The sequence below is a fragment of the Delphinapterus leucas genome, chromosome 3 (assembly GCF_059928025.1).
Source record: "Delphinapterus leucas isolate spDelLeu-1000000601 "Yukka" chromosome 3, BTC_Dleu_Yukka2, whole genome shotgun sequence".
In the NCBI taxonomy this organism is placed as follows: Eukaryota; Metazoa; Chordata; class Mammalia; order Artiodactyla; family Monodontidae; genus Delphinapterus; species Delphinapterus leucas.
Genome location: NC_143131.1, coordinates 108,884,533 through 108,903,666, shown reverse-complemented (window position 1 = coordinate 108,903,666; position 19,134 = coordinate 108,884,533). Strand labels below are relative to the sequence as shown.

At 37.5% G+C, this 19,134-nt stretch overlaps 1 protein-coding gene across 1 annotated transcript; it reads right to left on the bottom strand.

The window, feature by feature from the left end:
• Window positions 1–694: 694 nt before the first annotated feature.
• On the bottom strand, window positions 695–17,301 carry MINAR2 (membrane integral NOTCH2 associated receptor 2). The gene is made up of 3 exons (XM_022588715.2): window positions 16,941–17,301; window positions 4,302–4,529; window positions 695–874 (listed from the first exon to the last, which is right to left on the bottom strand). Exons 1-3 carry the CDS (start codon window positions 17,103–17,105, stop codon window positions 695–697), a joined length of 573 nt encoding a protein of 190 aa, XP_022444423.2. The 5' UTR covers window positions 17,106–17,301.
• Between the last annotated feature and the right edge of the window lie 1,833 nt (window positions 17,302–19,134).

Sequence of the window (19,134 nt, the reverse complement as noted above, 5' to 3'; positions counted from 1 at the left end):
AGATAAAACAGCATGAATCCAACCCAACAGGCAGCATGACTAGAAGCTTGTATCCTGTATACCTGGCAGTTGGCCAAAAAATGATCTGCTCAACTTTCCTAGTGATGACAGGAGGGTGATAACAGTGTTTAAAAACCTGCTGTATAGCACAGGGAGCTCAGCTCGGTGCTCTGTGATGACCTAGATGGGTGGGATTGGGGTGGGGAGGGAGGTCTAAGAGGGAGGGGACATAGGTATCCATATAGCTGATTCGCTTCATTGTACAGCAGAAACTAACACAACATTGTAAAGCAATTATACTCCAATAAAAATGATAATCAAAAAAGAAATAAAAATATAAATAAAAACAAGGTGAATATAGTGTAGGAATTAGGACAAAGCTGCTGACAATTGTCGGTGCTGTTTTGTTCGCTATCAAAGTGTTTAAGTTTGGCTGTCTGTGTTAACTTTTTATTGGTTACAATCCCCAGAATTCTTGCTTCTCAAAGGACAAAGCTCAGGCTGGGATTCTTACAAAGGTTTCATAGGACAAAGTAGAGAAAGTTAGCATATCTCAAACAACGTTTGCATTCTACGAGACAATTACATTTGACTGAACCATCGACAATACATTCACACTCCGTAAACAAGTTTTTCTGCAAATGTTTATTTAGAAAGATTTTAAAGAAATGTCACTGTGTCTGTGGCAGTTTCTTTAGGTGAAAAAAGTGCTAACAGTTACTATGGAAACCAAGACGCAGGCAACGAGGAGCAAAATCAGACCTATACGACAATATTTTGAATGCTTCTCTTGTTCTTCTTCCTTTTTCAGTAAGGTATCAAAACCGGGTGTGTACATGTCTCCCAACCAAAACCGTAGGTCATTAGGATTTTCCTAAAAGAAAATTACACGAAGAATAGGATCAGTCAGTGTTACAGACTCAATGAGATTGCAGAACAAGACCGTATAGGTACTTTACGTCCATATTCACACTGTCCTAAGTGTCACTGCTCAAATAAGAGAGGCTAGGCTTCCTTGAATAGTAGGAACATGTAGCTACAGCCCCTGGCTGACCAGGAATCCTCAGCTTCCACCTGTAGGTCTGCATGAGAATTCATTAGGAAGTCTGCGCGGCTTACTGAATAAATTGCTCACATTGCAGGGTCAGAAACACAAGAGCGTTTCTGTCATCTTTTTGCTAATTTCGTGTCTCTTACAACTCATAAATACTGTGTGTCAATCAGGTTAGTGAGTTGAAATAAAATGAAAATTCCTTGCCTTAGCGGAGCCTTGGGGGTTTGATTTTGTTGGCATAATAGGGATAAAGATGTTTGCTGAGTTTTTCAGTAAATCCAGAAGCTGACTTCCATGGAAGGAGGAGTAAGACCAAGAGTAAAGAGTCTTTTCCATGCTTCTCAGTCTTCTGGTCTTCCTTGTAGCGGAATACAGCATGTTGGCATGCAGAAACTCTGGCACTGTTTGACCTTCTGGAGAAAGGACCCAGTATATCCTTTCCCACATCACCTCCTAGGCCCCATGTCTCTGATTCTTTCACTGGCCTTGTCTCCCATTCAACCCTGAGAAATTGTCTTCTACTCAATTTCATCTCCTACGTCCAATGAATCATATGCAAACTCTACTGTCTATACATGTAAAACATATATATACACACACACACACATATATATTTTTTCCCTCCTATTTTCTCCTGCTGTTTTTCAGTGCTAATGATTCAGTGTCTATAACTGGCATCTGGTAGACATACAACAAATTTATGGTGAATTCTGAATCTCTATTTTCATAAACCCACTTCAGGCCTTATTATTTCTCATTTGGAGTATTGCAGTGGCTTGTAGCTGGGCTGCCCATCCTCTCTCTGCCTCTCTAGGCTCAGTGGACTTAAAGTCAGCCAGTTTCCATGGCTGGACACAAGGGTAATGAACTAGCTTCAGACTGCTAAAAGAGGAAGGGGAGCTGGGTGGATTCTGGCGATGGCAATATAACTCTTCCATCACATTGCTACTAGGTTCAACTTCCCAGTCTTAGAAAAGCGAAAACATTAAAATAAAATTTGGATGACCTGTGCAAAAGGATAGCTGATTTAAAAATCCTTGCCTACTTCACTCTTATCCTTCACTTGTGTCTGTGTCCTAATCAGAGGCCTGCACTTTCCCTGCAAGTTTAATGCCTCATTCTTCAGTAAGAACTTCCATAATGGAGACTATCCTTTCTTACATTCTGCCTATAGCTTGCCTTTGTAACTAAATATGGGCTTCTTTTCTCCTTTCTTATTCATAAAGTTAGTAATTTAGAAAAATGGGAGTGGCCAAAAGCACATGGAACTTTCATGGCCTGTAAAGTAGTTGAAAAGGTTTCAGAAATTAGGTTGGGGGCTCTGTCTGCTAATTAGGGGATATGGGTAGGGATGGTGATGAAAGAAGTTGAAATGATGAGGTCAAGAAGAGAACCTAATAAAAACAAAAGCCATGACTTCCAGAAGCATCTCTCAAAATAGCATCATGAGGTCTGCATACAAGCCTCTGACCTGACGGGCCTCTGCTCTGAGGTGAGTGTACAGGTAGAGGATGGGTGGGGAGGGGGCCGGCCCTGGCTTTCGTAAAGCAATGCATCCAGCAATTCACGTTCAGTCTTCCTAAGCATGTCATGGTATTGTCCAACAAAATATTACCCCTCAATGCCGATAATGTTCAGTTTCTTTAGCCTTACATTTGAACTTTTGTTTTCTTTTTGAGTCTGTTTGTTAGCCTTTCCCCCCCCCCCCCACTTTATTCTATTACTTAAACTGTAGCTCCAGCAAAACTGGACTACCTATTGTTCTGACAAACTCCCTCACACTCTTGTATATGTGCCTTCTTTCTTGCCACTTCTGACAGAAGAGGGCCTCTCCACTCATACAAACAACCTATGTCTTCTGGAATTGTACACACTCTTCAAGTCCAGCATAAATTAACTTTTTCATAAAGGCTTCTTTTAATCCAGTGGGACTTTGTCCTCTTCTGAATCTGCACAGCACTTTCCACTGTTCTTCCTATCCTCTATCCACTATCCTCTTCCTCCTCTGTCCTGTCTAGAGTTATTGTTACTTTGCTCAGTTAGATAAAATGTTGAGGGCAAGGAGAGTCATATTCATCTTCATAGTCCCTTTGTCATTCACGTAAACAACAAAGAAAAGAATAGAGGCTCTAGCATACAGTCAAGAAATGTTTGTGAAATAAATCAATACACTTTTTCCTAGTTGTAGAAGGTTGTTTCCTAGAGGTATTGATATTTAGATTCCTGATAAAAAAACACAAGATTATTGTTGCTAGGGGGGAGCATCTGTTATGGAAACGTCTCTGGAAAAGAGGCTACATTAAGGAGGAGATACACTAAATCCACTAGGAGACTAAGAAACTCCAAAGACTTTGGACACTATTTCAAGGAGTGCACACTTGAGATTTTAAAAAGTGTAGGACTTTAGAGGGACATAATGCTGTCCCCTTCAGCAGGAAAAATCTGTAGGTGATTAAAGTATGGGGTTTAGAACAGACATACATTGTTAAAGGAAGTACTTGGAAAATGTCAGACCTTTCTGGCCCTAGGGTGGGCAGAGGTAAGCTAAGGCTGGGTAGGAATCCAGTCCACTCAGAAAACAGAGGGCCTCTCTCCCTGCTTTTCAGGTATTCCTAGACCCTCTATTTGATGGGTGACACCAGGGGGAAAAAAAAGAAAAACCTGAATTGGGTTTAAGCTGGGTGAATGAGTTCATTGCATACTTTTCCTGTGTTGAAATGTTTTTGTTTTGTTTTGTTACTGAGACACAGGAAAATGTCCAAAATGTAAATTTGCAATCTTAAATCACTGAGTAGGCTTGAAATAAAATGATCTTTGATGAGAACTGCCTTGCACAGTGCCTAAGACAGAGCATTTAGTCAATATTTTTGAATAAATGTAGAATAAGGAACTCTTAAGTATTCATGAACATAGATGATCACAAAACTAGAGGAAAACATACTTAATCTGGCAAATTAACTTTCAAATCCTGATACCTTCCAGGTAAACCCTTCTTCTGTGTCACACCATTTCTTTCTCTCTACACCGTAGAGATGCTGGTAATTGCTGAAATTGTAAAACACAAAACACATAAATAAACATAACTACTGACTAGGAGAGAGAAAGTGAAGCCAGAGGCCAAAATGACCTGAAATCTGGAAATTTTGTGCCTAGTGAAGAGTGCCTTTCACCTCAGTACCCATTTCTTTTAGATTATTTAACTGATCTCCCTCATCAATTAAAGGAGTTGATTCTTTGCCTTGAGTACCTTCAGATGCCCAGAGAGGTTTGTGTGCAGGGAATGCTTGTCATATTCCTCAACGGTCCATGAAGGTTTCTTTTTTCTTTCTTCCACAGCATCCTCCAAACTCACATCACCGTATAGTGGGTTATTCTTCAGAACTGATGACAGGGATGGTGGGGGGCTCTCTGTGCTTACAGCACTCTCCACACTGGGTCTCCTCATTCGTTGAGCAGTAACATTCTTCTTCTCTCTCTGTCAGGAGGCACAGTGACAAAGTTTGTCTTACCAATGGGTCACTGATGACAAGGAAGGCAACGTGAAATAATTGTACCTGAAAGCTTGCTGATTCTGCCTGGAAGCCCAACAGATTAGGACAATGAATGAAGGAAGAATTCTAGGATCCAGTTTGACCTAGGATCCTACCATTAATTGAGTTATTTCTTTGCATGTGATCTTGTTGAGCTTCAGTAATCATTCATTAAAATGCTATTTTATAACAACAGAAAAAGGACAATGTTCTTTAATTCAAATAGTAGAATTCTAAACAAAGCCATTTCCCCCCAGCTTATTTGCACTGAGATTTGACACTTTATTTCTTTCTACTTGTGCATTCCATGACTGATTAAAAGAATTTAGCATTGTTGTATTAATCCAGCAAAATCAAGATTAAAAGGCATTTTATAGATATGCCTTGGCTTTCATGGGAACTCCCTTAGGACTCTCATTTCAGGCAGCTTGGAGAACTGGACTAACTTAGCATTGCACTCCTATATGTAGCTATTGGAAGGCTCTAATTCTGACTTCTAGATGTTTAAAAACTTTTTTTTATTAAAGCATGATATATATGTAGAAAAGTGAATATATTATAAAAGTGCATATATTATAAATTTTCATATACCAAATAAACCCAAGATACTACCAAGAAACAAACCATTACCAGCACACCTCATGCTGCCTTCCAGTTACTATCCCTCTCCCTCCCTAAGGATAACCAGTAGGATAACAGCATAGGTCAGTTTGTATTCAATTATGTAAATGGAATCATGCAAAGTGGTTTTTCTGTGTCTGGTATGACCTTCATATTTTTACTCTGCTTTTTTTTCTTATGACTACAAAACTATCACAAAGGTAGAAAAATTTTATATTAAAATTTGTTCATTGGCCAAATAAAATTGAGAAGAAAAAAAAGTTTATAGTAACGTCTCATTTATGATGGGGCATCATGGGAGAGGAACTCCACATAAGTTAATTTTTGGAACACTTCGGTTTAACCCTTAAAAACTGGTGACACATTTCATTAATTTACAGGAAATTTTTCAATAAATGTGTTTCACATATTTCAGTCTTCTTAAACAGAGAAGTTTCAATAGCAAATAATATTTTTCTGAGTTATATTTTTAATCATTAATACACTGATTCCCTCAGTATCTATTGGGGTATATAGGTCACATTAAATATGTGTTTATATAAGCTAAGTTGTGAACTAATATTATATGTAGTTTCCTTCTGAAATGGCTGGCAAAAAATCATCTAGATAAAACCATTCACATTCTCTTTGGCCTTAGGTTTATCTAATTTTCTTTGTCCAGACAGTTTTTACATACTTAGTGATCAACTTGGAGATCATCTCTGACTTTCAACTTGGAGATCATCTCTGACTTTATTAGGTCGTTGGTCTGCTCAAAATCAATTTATATTCCATAATATTGAAGTTTGTAATGAAATAATAAATCATCTTGACTTAGTGTTTATCTTTAAGATGGATGACCTCATGAAAAATGTTTCTGAATTGAGAAAAAACAACTTGATACAAAATTTAGATAGTTTCAGTTTAGCATAATTCTGACTCAAGTTTTTTTCTTCAAGGCTAGATATCTTTGATTATCTTTGAAGAGAAATAATTCTTCTGACATTGAAAAATTGACTTTGTCAGTTTTCTTGCCTGCTGGACTATTCCTTGAGCTTCTTAAATAAGAAAGCTCTATAAATCAGAAAAATACAGTTTCGGGGGTTAAGAAAAAATAATACTTTCTATTACAATGTATAAAGGTCTTGAAAAACTAATATACAAAAGACAGAAAAATAATCAGGGCTATTTTTAAAAGAACATTCAAGCCATTAATTCTAAACTATATTCCTGAATGTTTGATGCTCATCCTAGAACTTGGTGCCATTTATTTTTGCATTGCATGACAATTTCATGTCTGAAGGACATGTGAAGGGAAAATTAATAGAATAACTTTATTAAGCATTTTATGGAAGAAATAGAAAATACTAATCATGGTTGAGGTTCTTTTGTATTTTGATATATTTTTTCAAAATCTCTTAAGAAAGGAAACAAAGCATGTATTTGAGTTTAACTTTTCACTCCACATTCTAGATGGACTACACTTAACAAAAGGAAACTCAACAGTAATTCCATTATTTTACTCATATAAGCTCTAAAATAACTTCTTTTTAAAAATACTTAAAGTAACACTTCAAAGTTTACCTAGGCTCTTCTGTATTAACCATTACTTTGTCCATTTACCCTTTATATACTTTAATCATTATTTATGTCATTTATGTATAAGTAAGCTATCATTTAATGGAAAGAGTGATATAGAAGACTTTCAGATAAACACTGAGAATATACAATTAATAGGCCAAAACAGAAGGAATCTCTAAAAAATGTACTTCAGTAAGAAGAAACCTGATAATAAAATGAAAGATTAAGAGGCAGGAAGGAATGCTAGGCAAAACAAAGAAAAAAAAGAAAAGAAAAGAAAAGAAAAAACTGACAAATATATACAGAAATCTAAGGAAGCACTGATTTTATGGTAAAATAGAAATAAGAATAACCACTAATTTGTGAGTTTTAAGATAAAAGAAAACTGAAACTGTACAGTTAAAAGTTTAACAGATATATTTAATTAGGAAATTTTAAGAAATCATTTCAGTGAGAGTATTGAGATATTACTAAAAAATAGAGAAAGAATGTATAGCTTCTAAATTGGTAGATCAGAAGAAAAAGGATAGAGGAAAATTAATCTAAAAGGTAAGAAACCTGAAACAAAGAATATAGAGGAGAAAGTCTTAGGAAAATAGAAAAAATTTTGAAATAATCATGTTAAATGCAAATAGACTAAACCCTCTATTTAAATGACAGACTGTCATATCAGATTTTTAAAATTAAATTTAATTATATAATATTTACAAGAGAAATACCCAAAATATAAGGACTCAGAAAAAATGAGAGTGAAAGTATAAAAAAAGATATAGCAGGCAAATATAAAGAAACAAGAGCTGGTACCTGACTGGTTAGATACTCAGCAATTTTGTTTTCCCTTCCTGAGTACAAGGGATGACTGCCTTTATTAGGCTGTTTGAAGTTAAACTGGGGCCAGCTCTTCTGATGATGTGTGGACAAAAGTAACAGAGACCACTTCCAAGCTGAGCCCCTGAATTCTCCAAGATTTTTGGCTCACTCTTCCTCACTTTCCATTTTTGTGTCACTGTAAGCAAGGATTCTGAGATGGCAGGGTTTTAAGATGAAAGAACTTCAAGCCCTAGGATACTGCTTGGAAAAGAGTTGCCCCCCAAACCCATCTACCCTTCCTCAGACATGCACAAGAATGCTTTTCTTCTTTTTAGTTAGAGATATTTTGTCATTACAGTGTAGCCTAGCCTACGTTCCTTAATACAGAAAGTGATATCTTGAATTTCTACAAATGTGGGCATTGGCTTAGCAGGCAAGAAGTGGAAAGGGATGAAAGGGATATTGGAAGCCGGATTGATGGTTATTCACATAATACAGTGAAAAATGTTTGGTATAAGTGTCATCTGTGGTCATTTGGAATCTAATCCCCTGTAGCTGTATGAGAGGTATTATAAATAATCAGAGCATTTATGTACAAGGAACACAGTGCTGGTGTAATACAAGAAAAAGATGACATTAGAGAAAGAACTGAATAGTTTCCAAGAAGAAAGAGTAGAGAAACTCTGGAAATTTGATGCCTTCTATTGTTAAAAATCTGACTGTTTATAGACCTCAAACACTAAGATATAGAATCATTTAAAAAAATGGATTGAGGAAAAAAAAAAAAAGCGGATTAAAGCTTCTTAGCTGGGACTTCCCTGGTGGCGCAGTGGTTAAGAGTCCGCCCACCAATGCAGGGGACAGGGGTTCGATCCCTGGTATAGGAAGATCCCACATGTCGTGGAGCAGCTAGGCCTGTGTACCACAACTACTGAGTCTGCGCTCTAGAGCCTGTGAGCCACAACTACTGAAGCCTGCACTCCCTAGAGCCTGTGCTCCACAACAAGAGAAGCCACCGCAATGAGAAGCCCGTGCACCGCAACAAAGAGTAGCCCTCGCTCACAGCAACAGAGACCCAATGCAGGCATAAATAAATAAATAAATAAATAAATAAATAGAAAAATCAAATGAAACATTAAAAAATAAAATCAAAGTTCTTCGCTGAACGAAGTGACTCAGGGTAAAGGTCCTGTTAGGGTGTGGTTTCAAAACTATTATTCCTGACTGCCTCCAGGTGTTTGTCATTGAGTTAAAGGATGGAGAAATGGAGGTAGAAAAGCAAACCATTAAAGCTTACTTGAGGGACTCCCCTGGTGGTCCAGTGGTAAAGAACCCGCCTTCCAATGCAGGTGACGCAGGTTCGATCCCTGGTCTGGGAACTAAGATCCCACATTCTGCAAGGCAACTAAGCCCATGCGCCACAACTACTGAGTTTGCGCATCTCAACTAGAGAGCCTATGTGCCGCAAACTACATAGCCCACGTGCCCTGGAGCCCACACCCCACAAGTAGAGAGAAGCCTGTGACGGGAGAGAGGCCCGAGAGCTGCAACGAAGACCCGACACAGCAGAGGGAAGCCCTCGCGACGCAGCCAAATAAAAGAAAAAAAGCCTATTTGAGAGCTATGCCTTAAGAGAACTTTATGTGTGTTTATTGACCTATAGGCCTGACCGCAACAAAACAGATATGATTACATTAATAAATAGCTCACACTAAGTTTTATAAGATATGTATCACTAAAGAAACCACAAGCCTAGAACTAAAAGCTTTTGATTGTTCAAAATTATAAAACAAAACAATAACCCTATGCCTCCAAATATCCATAAGTAGGAGTAAATTTTGAAGCTTCTACAGCCTCAAGGGAGGGCCCACTCTGATATAGCAAAAGAGAATGATGAACAAGGGGCAGCTTCCTAGCAGGTAGGACTGGGGACCCTAGAGAACAATGCAGCAGGAAGTCTTCTAAAAAGCAGAATCATGGCCTAATCCACCTTCCCTACCTTCAAGGAAGGACACCCACACACATTATTTTCAGTGGAATCTCAGAATTACTTTGGGTAGTGTCTGTCGTCTTTCATTTTTCCCATTCAGAAAGGAAGAATTACTGTAGCGATCCCGTTCCTATTCCAACAAAGATTATAGGATGATATGGTTGGGACATCTGCTAAATGTAGTGACTGGCTCACTTTGGTGTTAGTACCTCTGGGGAAGGATGAATGCTGTGTGTAGGAAGATGAAATATATAAGTATATATATGTTTAACAAAATGATAGACTGTGGCAGAGTCTGGCTAGGTGCTCAGCAAACCCATTTCTTCTTCATGGGCATACAACAGCTAGTTTGGGACACAGGCTTGACCCCTAAAATCCCTGATCCTTGGCTTAGTCTCTCTCTCTTTTCTAGCTACAAGCATCATAAAAATTCTGATATAAAAGAGCCTCAAAAAGGAACAGTCTGGGTTCCACTTGGAAGCAAGCCACTAGGATAATTTTCCCACCCACAACAGATCTTGTGTGAATGACAGATACATTTTATTGAGTCAAGTCACCAAGAATTTGGGCATATTTGTTTCCACAACATAATTTAGCCTGACTAACTACTAAGAAAGTATATATATCAGACAAAATAAACTTTCAGGTAAAAGACTTTGTTAGGTGAAGAAAGTGTTGGTGGAAAATGAATAAATGTAGGCATAATCAGTAAAATATAATATTTCTAAACTTGTATGCCTCCAGTAAAATAATCTCAAATATATAAAGCAAAACTTGAGATAACTAGGAGAAATTTATACATATAATTTTTTACCAAGCAGATAAAAAAATTATTAAATATAAAGAGGGTTTGAACAATGAAACCAACACATTTGATCAAAGACATTGATGTCATTATTCAACGACTAAAAATAACCATTTTAAAAATACATTGAATATTTACAAAAATTGGTGATGTCCTGGACTCTAAAAGAAATTTCAAACATTCAATATTATATAGATCATGCTCTTTGATCACAACTTATTAGAAATTTAGACATTAATATCAAAAAGATAATGTAAATTACCACATTTTGTAGAAATTAAAACACATTTCAAATAAATGATGGGAATTTAAAAACTTAGGCATAATGAAAATGAAAACTGGAGCTGAAATAGCTTTTGAGGGAGTATTATAAGCATATATGCTCACATTATAAAAGCAGAATGAGAAAATTAATGAAGTAATAAACATCTAATTCAAAGCCTTAAAAGGAAACTGCAGAGTAAATCTAAGAAAATAGTCAACATGAAATAATAAGGACAGAAGGAGAAACCAATAAATATTATGAAGAAAAATAACCCAAATATACAACGGAGAGAATCAACCATATTGAAAGCTATTTCTTTGAAAAGGCTAAACCGATTAAAAATATCTCTGGTAATACTTCTCCGGAAAAAAAAAAAAAAGATACAAACTCACAATGTTAGATATGTAAAAGGAACGTGAGAAGTTACATAGCACAGATTAAGAACTGTAATAGGAGTATAATCTGAGTAACTTTAAGAATTTACATGCAATTGGGCAATTTCCCACATAACTTATAAAATTTAATTAAGGAAAAAATAGGAAATGTTAATAAACCAGTGATCATTTGACTAACTGAATCAATAGTTTAAAATCGACCCCAAGCATACACAGGTTTAGGAACACCAGGCTGAATGAGCGTTGTAATCAGCACTCAGACATTCTTGAAACAGATCATTTCTATCTTATTTCTATCTCATTTCTATCTTGTTGAACTCTTCCAGAATATAGAAAAATAAGGAATACTCCCCAACTCATGTTATGAAGTTGGTATAAACTCCAGACAAGGGAAGTAGGTAAAAGAAAAGGTAATTTTTTATAGGCCAATTTCTATTATAAACATAAATGAAAAAATCATTAATAAAATATTGCTAAACAGAATCCTATAATATGTATATTTTATATACTAGGATAGGAAAGATTTATACCAGAAAAAGATGTTTTACCAGGAGGATGGTTTAATATTCGAAGATTAATGTGACTCACCAATTATCAGGAAAGAAACAACACAGAAGGTTGCAGTATATTGTGAAAAATATTTGGAAAATATTTAAACATATTTAGAGCAAATTTCCTAGCAAGATGAAAATAGTAGGGAACTTTCTTAAACTAAGAGAATCTGCCCAAAACTTCCAGGGCACTGTTTACTTAATGGTTCAAATATTAGAAGCATTTATCTTGGTTTCAGAATTAACACAAGGATGCCAGTAATCACAAACATTCATACGTTATTGTGAAGTTCTGAGCAATACACTAAAAATTAAATAAATAAATCAAAGGAATAAGGGTTGTAAATAATGAAACAAAACAGTAGATGACATGATTATCTACAGGGATACTTACCATCAAAGTAAAATAGATGTTAATACAATTTCTGGATTCAAAATCAATATACAATAATCAATAGCATATGTAATATTTTATTATAAAACATGATTTAAAAGGTCCTATTCTTAAGAGCAGTAATTGCTATCAGTATTTAGATATAAACATTACAACTATATGCAAAACTTCTATGTGGAGAATTATAAGACATAATTGAAGGCTATACGAAGAGCATGATAAATGGAAATATATACCATGTTCATGAACTGGGAGAATCAAGATCATAAAGACTTCCATTTCCCCAGTTTGGTCTACACATACAATGTAGTTCCTATCATAATCATAATGCAAACAAGGCATTTTGTTATATTGCACATGTGAGCCCACAGACAACTTTTCTTGGAAAGCAGCTCCCCACTGACCACAATAATTCTATTTTCCAAATTGCTAGAATGGTTACTTTCATGAAACACAAATTTGATCATGTGATCCTCTTGCTTAAAATTTTTCATCAACCCCTCCAAATTTTCAGGATAAAATTTAAAAATCTAGACAACACCCTCTGAAGCCTTCCTGGTCTGATCCAGACCTCTCTTTAACCCCCTCTCCTGCCTTCCTCTCCAAGTAACCAGGGCTCTGGAGTCCCACATGTGCTCCTGTGACACACACAGTGCTTTTAATACAGTTTCAGTGCCAGGGGCGTTTGGGTCTCATATGGGAGCAGTGTGATGGGACAAAGTGGGTAATGCTTCTGGCAGCATACCATCCAAGGGTGAATTTCTGACCCCAATGGAGATTTTGTGAACTGTGTAAATTTAGCATAACTTGATAAATCATGTCCTGATAATTGCCTGAGCAGCTCAGTGATGCTCCTCAATCTACTTCCTAGACAATAAATTAAGTACCTCAAAAGTCCTATAACATTTGCCCAAATATAAGCTTAAAAATGGGAGCCTATTGCACATAGGTGGCTGTTTTTTTTGAAATAGGAAATGGAGTATTGGGAAAAGAGACAGTCCAGGAGAAGGCATGACACGTGTTCAGAGACAGATTGTGAAATACAGTTATGATATACCAAAAAAAAAAAAAAAACTGAGATAGAAAGAAGAGACTTTAGAATTTAAGGGGAAAAGAGTTATAAGACTGAAAAAAAAGTGAGGCAAGGTGATTAGGAAATACACCCAGTAAATGACATTGTCTAGAAACCAAGGGAAGAGCAACCTCCTTACCCTTGGTCTTTTGTTTCAGTTCACAGGTTTAGTACAGAAATCCCCTGGGTTCTCAAACAGATGTGATGGAAGCCAGGAAAAGATATAAGAAATAGATTAACCTGAAAAGATTCTGAAGTCTAACTGCTAATCAGAAAAAAAAAAATCCCACCACAATATCTGAAAAAACATGTTTTATCATTTATACCAAAAAAAAGGAATCAGCTTTTTCCTTTTATTACCTCGTTTTATAAAGGGATTGGCAGAAAAATTTGGGATACAATTCCAAATGCCTTCATCAGATACATGCCCCAAATTATTTTAACAACCAGAAACATTAGGTTTTGGCAAAAGTTTGTTCATTGCACTGAAAAGAAATTTATTAGGAAGCTTCTTTATTTCTCTAGTTGAAAGAATTTAAGAAGTATAAATCTAGTGGAATCAAGAAATATTTGCTTGTACTCTCTCCCTACAAATACAGGTGACCTGTGTATCCACATAGAGGGAATGAACAGTGTTTGGAGATACTGGCATGCCTGAGGACATCTGTGCTTACTTTTCTATACATACGGTATTGCTTCCGTTTGTGTAAAATGGCTTAGAGAATTGCCTCTGAAGGTGGAATGTGAATTTTAAAAAAGCTTAAAAGATAAATTATGCATATAAATACAGTACTCTGTTTTGTTTTTTGGTTTTTTTGGCCATGCAACACAGCATGCAGGATCTTAGTTCCCTGACCAGGGATCAAACCTGTGGCGCCTGCTGTGAAGTGCGGAGTCTTAACTACAGGACTGCCAGGCAAGTCCCTAGGAGATCTTTGTTTTAACTGTTGAGTTACTACCAACGTTGAAGGCAATGTTTGTAGACTAAGTCCTTTGACATTCCATGAGGTAGTCTGAATTCTAAACACCATGCACATAGAGGGTATGAGACCAAAGGGTAAGCTGACACAAACCTGAAGTTTGTGTGGATTTCTTGGGAGTATAAAATCTAACAGCTTGAGTTAGCCACATAGCTTGACAAATGTATTGACTACATCCTCTAACACCTACACGCACACATACGCCCCTGCATCCACCGTATACATCAATAAATGCAAGTGGTATTATCGGCTATTTTCCAAATTCTAATGACAGGGTAATTCTAACACATTTTGGAATACTGGCAAGTGATGATGATGATGATACACATTTCTTATACTCTTATAAGAAACCCTGTCAATTGTTTTTACCTTGTTTTATTTGCTCTCAGTTTTAAGGAAATATGTAAAATGAGCATTACCCTAATTTTGCAAATGGAAATACTAAGGCATGGACTGAATAAGGGTCATAATTTATGTCTCTCAAATTGGTTTATTGTGGATTTGAGACAAGAAACCAAGTTTCAAATCTCTTTATTCAACGTTCTCCCAATTGGCATAATGTCTCCCTAGCAGAGTGAGACATTAAGCCAACAGAGCAACGGTTTTAAATTAAGAACTATTTAACAGCTGCCTACCACCTTCTGCATCCCTAACACCTAAATTCACCTGGTATATTCAGTGCCTTATTCCAGGTATCACCACAGCTACTTAAAATATTTTTTTTAATTAATTAATTTATTTATTTTTATGTTTTTTGGCTGTGTTGGGTCTTCGTTTCTGTGTGAGGGCTTTCTCTAGTTGCGGCGAGCCGGGGCCACTCTTCATCACGGTGCGCAGGTCTCTCACTACCGTGGCCTCTCTTGTCACAGAGCACAGGCTCCAGAAGCGCAGGCTCAGTAGTTGTGGCTCATGAGCCCAGTTGCTCCGCGGCATGTGGGATCTTCCCAGACCAGGGCTCGAACCCGTGTCCCCTGCATTGGCAGGCAGATTCTCAACCACTGCGCCACCAGGGAAGCCCCCTTAAAACTTTTATATGTTCATTTCTTTTAGATTTATTTTTTTGCCAATGAATATATCACTCCTGGATTTTAAGATCCAGCCAAGGAGAGAAGAATTACTTATTGACATATTGCAATCTAATGTAGTGAATATAATTGTTTTTACTCATAATCTGTGCCACACCTACTCAACTAACTAAATTTGTAATTCATTTACTCCTTCTCTCCAAGCATTATTTCAGTAGTATACTGAACTGAAATATTTATTCAGTCATTTAACATTTTATTTTAGGGTAAAAGTATAACTTAATAAAGTTTATCTATAGTTTATAGTTACCGATAACATATTCAAAGACATATGAAGCAGACTTTTACCTTCTTGGTTTGCCCTGAATAACTATATCAACACATCAGGGCCTGTTGAAAGAGATGCCCTTTAAAAATTTGCATTTCATTCAGGTTTAGGAACAACATTCAACAGAGCTTTAAACTGTGAAGTTCCACATGAAGGAAATAGGTCAGCTCCAGTCCTAAACAAAAGATGTTAGATCGATGTGTTCCAACCTCAAAGGAATTTATTGGATATGTTTTCTTAGACTAAACTTCATAGCACAGGAGGGCCAAGGTTCTCTGAATTGAGTTTTGAATCATTTTATTCCATGATATAAACAATAAGACAAAGGAGAAATTTCATCACATTTAACTTCAACAAAACACAAAAAAAGCAACCACCAAAAAGGTGTGTATGGATGGGTTTTGAGGATTACAAAAGGGAAGGATGTAAAATTTTTGAAAAGTTAGTTTTCATAATAGGCTGCCTTACAATGGAAATAAATTAAAATCCTCATAGATGGAGGAAACACTTACATAATCATCCAAGTGTACTTGATTTTGAATGATCTCATGATAAAGGTCCCGAGGAGCCCACAAACACACCACAAAGGAGTCACTTTACACCAGGACTCATGAGTAGCAACTGTTTCTTAAAAGAAAACAAATTTCTGTTTAGGGAATTTGAGCCACTCCAAAGGATTTAATGATTTGCAGGGGTTTGCAGGTCAGTCACATCTGTTCTGAAATGACATGCTTCTTCCTGTTTCTAAATTGACTAACCCTTAACCCCATTAGCCCTCAAATCTTAAACAAAGATTATTCCTGTTTCATGAGCTGTGCAACAGTCAAGTTTATTTATGTTTATTTCAGCACATGGAACTCATCACAGTTTTATTCTTCCCCTTTGGTTAGCAAAAAGAAGGAAGATGCAAAAGAAGAAAGCAAGAAATGAAGTCCGGGTTTGAAGGTTGATTGTTAAGTTTTGCCCACATGGACACCTGTGGAAAAAAAAGAACCTCTAAAATAATAACCAGCACCTTTCCCAGGTGGAGAGTTCTCTCTGTTTTCTTTCTTTCCATCATTAGGTTGCCATTGTTCCACTGTTTGAGTCTCTTTTGCATGAGATAAAAGGGAGTCTGTCTAAATGAGGCAGAAGCAAGATTCAGTTCTCTCAGAGGCCATGCATGAGCCCACACAATGTAAGCTTCTGATGCTTTATGCTTAGACTACCCAAAAGATAGAGGTAGGGTTCCCCCCAGAGCCTTATTTGCAAATGTAGTAATTGATTGAAAAAATTTGAAGGGAAGGTATAAAATGAGGGCTAGGCAAAATCTAAAATGACAGGCTGAGAAGCTAGTGCTTGGAGGAAAACGAATGGTTGGGAAAATTCACAGAATTTATAAAGTGATCAGAGAAAGTCTCCTTATGTTAAGGAAGAGAGAAAGACCTTTTCTATGGCAAGTGTGAGCAGCTACTTTGTACTCTGTTCCCTATAGCTTTCTTTTTGCACAAATGATGAAATGGCCAATAACGAGAAAGAAGCAAGCCCCTGCCCGCGTATTTATGTGCTCCCAGATCTTACCTGTGAGTAGATGAGGTTTTGCCAGTGCTGTGCAGCAGGGTAATTCCCTCCCGGAAACTTCACCAGACTGGCCTGAAGAAGGGCTGAGTTCCTCATTAAAGACCTCACGTCAAGCTGCAGGAATTTGTCAGGATGGTTGTTATTTGGCAAAACAGAGAGATCCATGTCTCCCTTCTTCTACGGTGGAAAACAAAGGCAAGCAAGACTGCCGCTGTCAGAGCTGTCCATTATTGATGAGCCTGAGAATGCCTGACAGGCATCTGAAACCAGGTCTCTGGGCTGTGCTCAGAAACTACTCTCGAAATGACACATCCACACACAGGAACAATGTAGCACGCTGCCTTACCTTTCACCACACACACACGCACGCACGCGTGCTTCAGTGGAACAGTTGGGCCCACACGCATTAAATTGGATGGGATACCAAAATTAGGTATGTGTAGCACGTAATGTCTCTCCATACAGAGTTAGGAGTAACAGTTTAAGAGGAACTACTCTTTGGATAAGGCTGCCAGAATTTCAGGGTTAGAGTCCACAGTTTGGAGCACATGAAACAATCACCTGTAGGGAGACATTACTTAATATTTCTCTCTGAACATTGCCGAGCTGGCCCAGCTGACTTGGCTCTGCCTGCACAGCCTCACATGTGATACGTGGGATCTTGTTTCTTCTCATGTTTTGACTCCCAGAGTCTCAGGCTCATGTGAAATCTAACCATGTTTAGGTTGTCAGCTTCAGCTCGAGTAGGGAAATGGCAAGAATTTGATAGTTTGCTACAGTAATTTAGTGCCCCAAACTACTGCTTTGACCCATTCTCTATCTGAGGTCTCTTTGACTCTGTTCCTAGCTGTATAAACTCCTGTGATGGGTCTTGGTGTTTACAAAGTACATTTGGAACCAAAGGAGAACATGGCTGCTGGGTTTGGATGACGTGCTGTCCTAAGTGAACCCACCTGCTACTCAGGGAGCCGAGGTGGGAGTGAGGCTGTGGACGGCATCTTAAGCCAGGAAGTGATGATGACTTTAAGGGAGATAAGCTCTCTCATTACAAGCCACTCTGCCTTGGGCAAACCATACTTCTCACCAGGAAAGTGTGGATTTTCATCTAGAGAAAGAGGGAACATTTCCACTCTTGAGAAGGCATAGGACAGACACATCAGCAGTTTTTAAAAGACATAGGTTGTTATGTTTGTGCCTCTGTAAACCCATCTGATTCAGCAGGAAGGATTTTCTTCCAGAGGAAATGAGGTCACGTGTGGAATGTATCAGCACCAGATTTCAGAAGAGTGCCCTATAGCTTATTAGACTGAGCAGCTAGGATGTTCTTGAATCAAGCAAGACACTAGAGAGTACTTACCTCCTTTATAACAAAAAGCATGAAGCTGTTAAAAAATCATCTTTCCTACTGACAGTTGCAAACTGGATTAAACAACCAATGTTTTCTGTAAGAATTTTTAGACCCAAACTCTATCACTGTCCTACAATATGTGAAATAAGTTTGAGTGGTTTTTATCAATACACTTACTGGAGAAAGAGGTACTTCATAATGACAGTTGATAACAAAAGAGTTAAATCACAAGTGTTTGAAGAATCAAGTGTGTTATGTGTATGTGCATGTACTTAGGACTTTCTGGGTTTTTCTGGCAGCTGCCAGAACACATCTAATGAACAAATATTTCTCGGGCTGTTTGCTTTTCCTAAAAGATTCTTTGGGGAATAACACACATCTTCAAGAAGAACCTTACTTCTCTTTGGCTCTCTATATTGGCCAAGTGGAGACACAAAACCCAGATCCAAATATATTTGATTAGAAGTTTTCCTTAGCCAAAGTATGAGGTAGGTGAAATGAGCCTTCAGTTTTCCTTAGGCGTCCTTCCTTTTAGATTCCTCCACTGTGCTTTAGATGCCCAGAGGTTTGTATACTATCTCCTTCTGTCTACAAGTTCGGTTTCTGACTCTCCACATTCTCCCACCATCCTTTGTCTACTGTCACCCCAAAAACCATCAGTTCTTACTTCTTACTACTGTCCCTATGGGTAGCCTACATGACTGATAATCAGGAAATGAAGCTTACTACTCCCTCTCCTGCTACTGGCCAAACCCCACCTCCTCCTCACCCCCAAATCACACCTCTGCTGACGCCAGTCCTTCTGCCTGGTAACATTTCTTCCCAACCCTGGATTTTGACCACCTC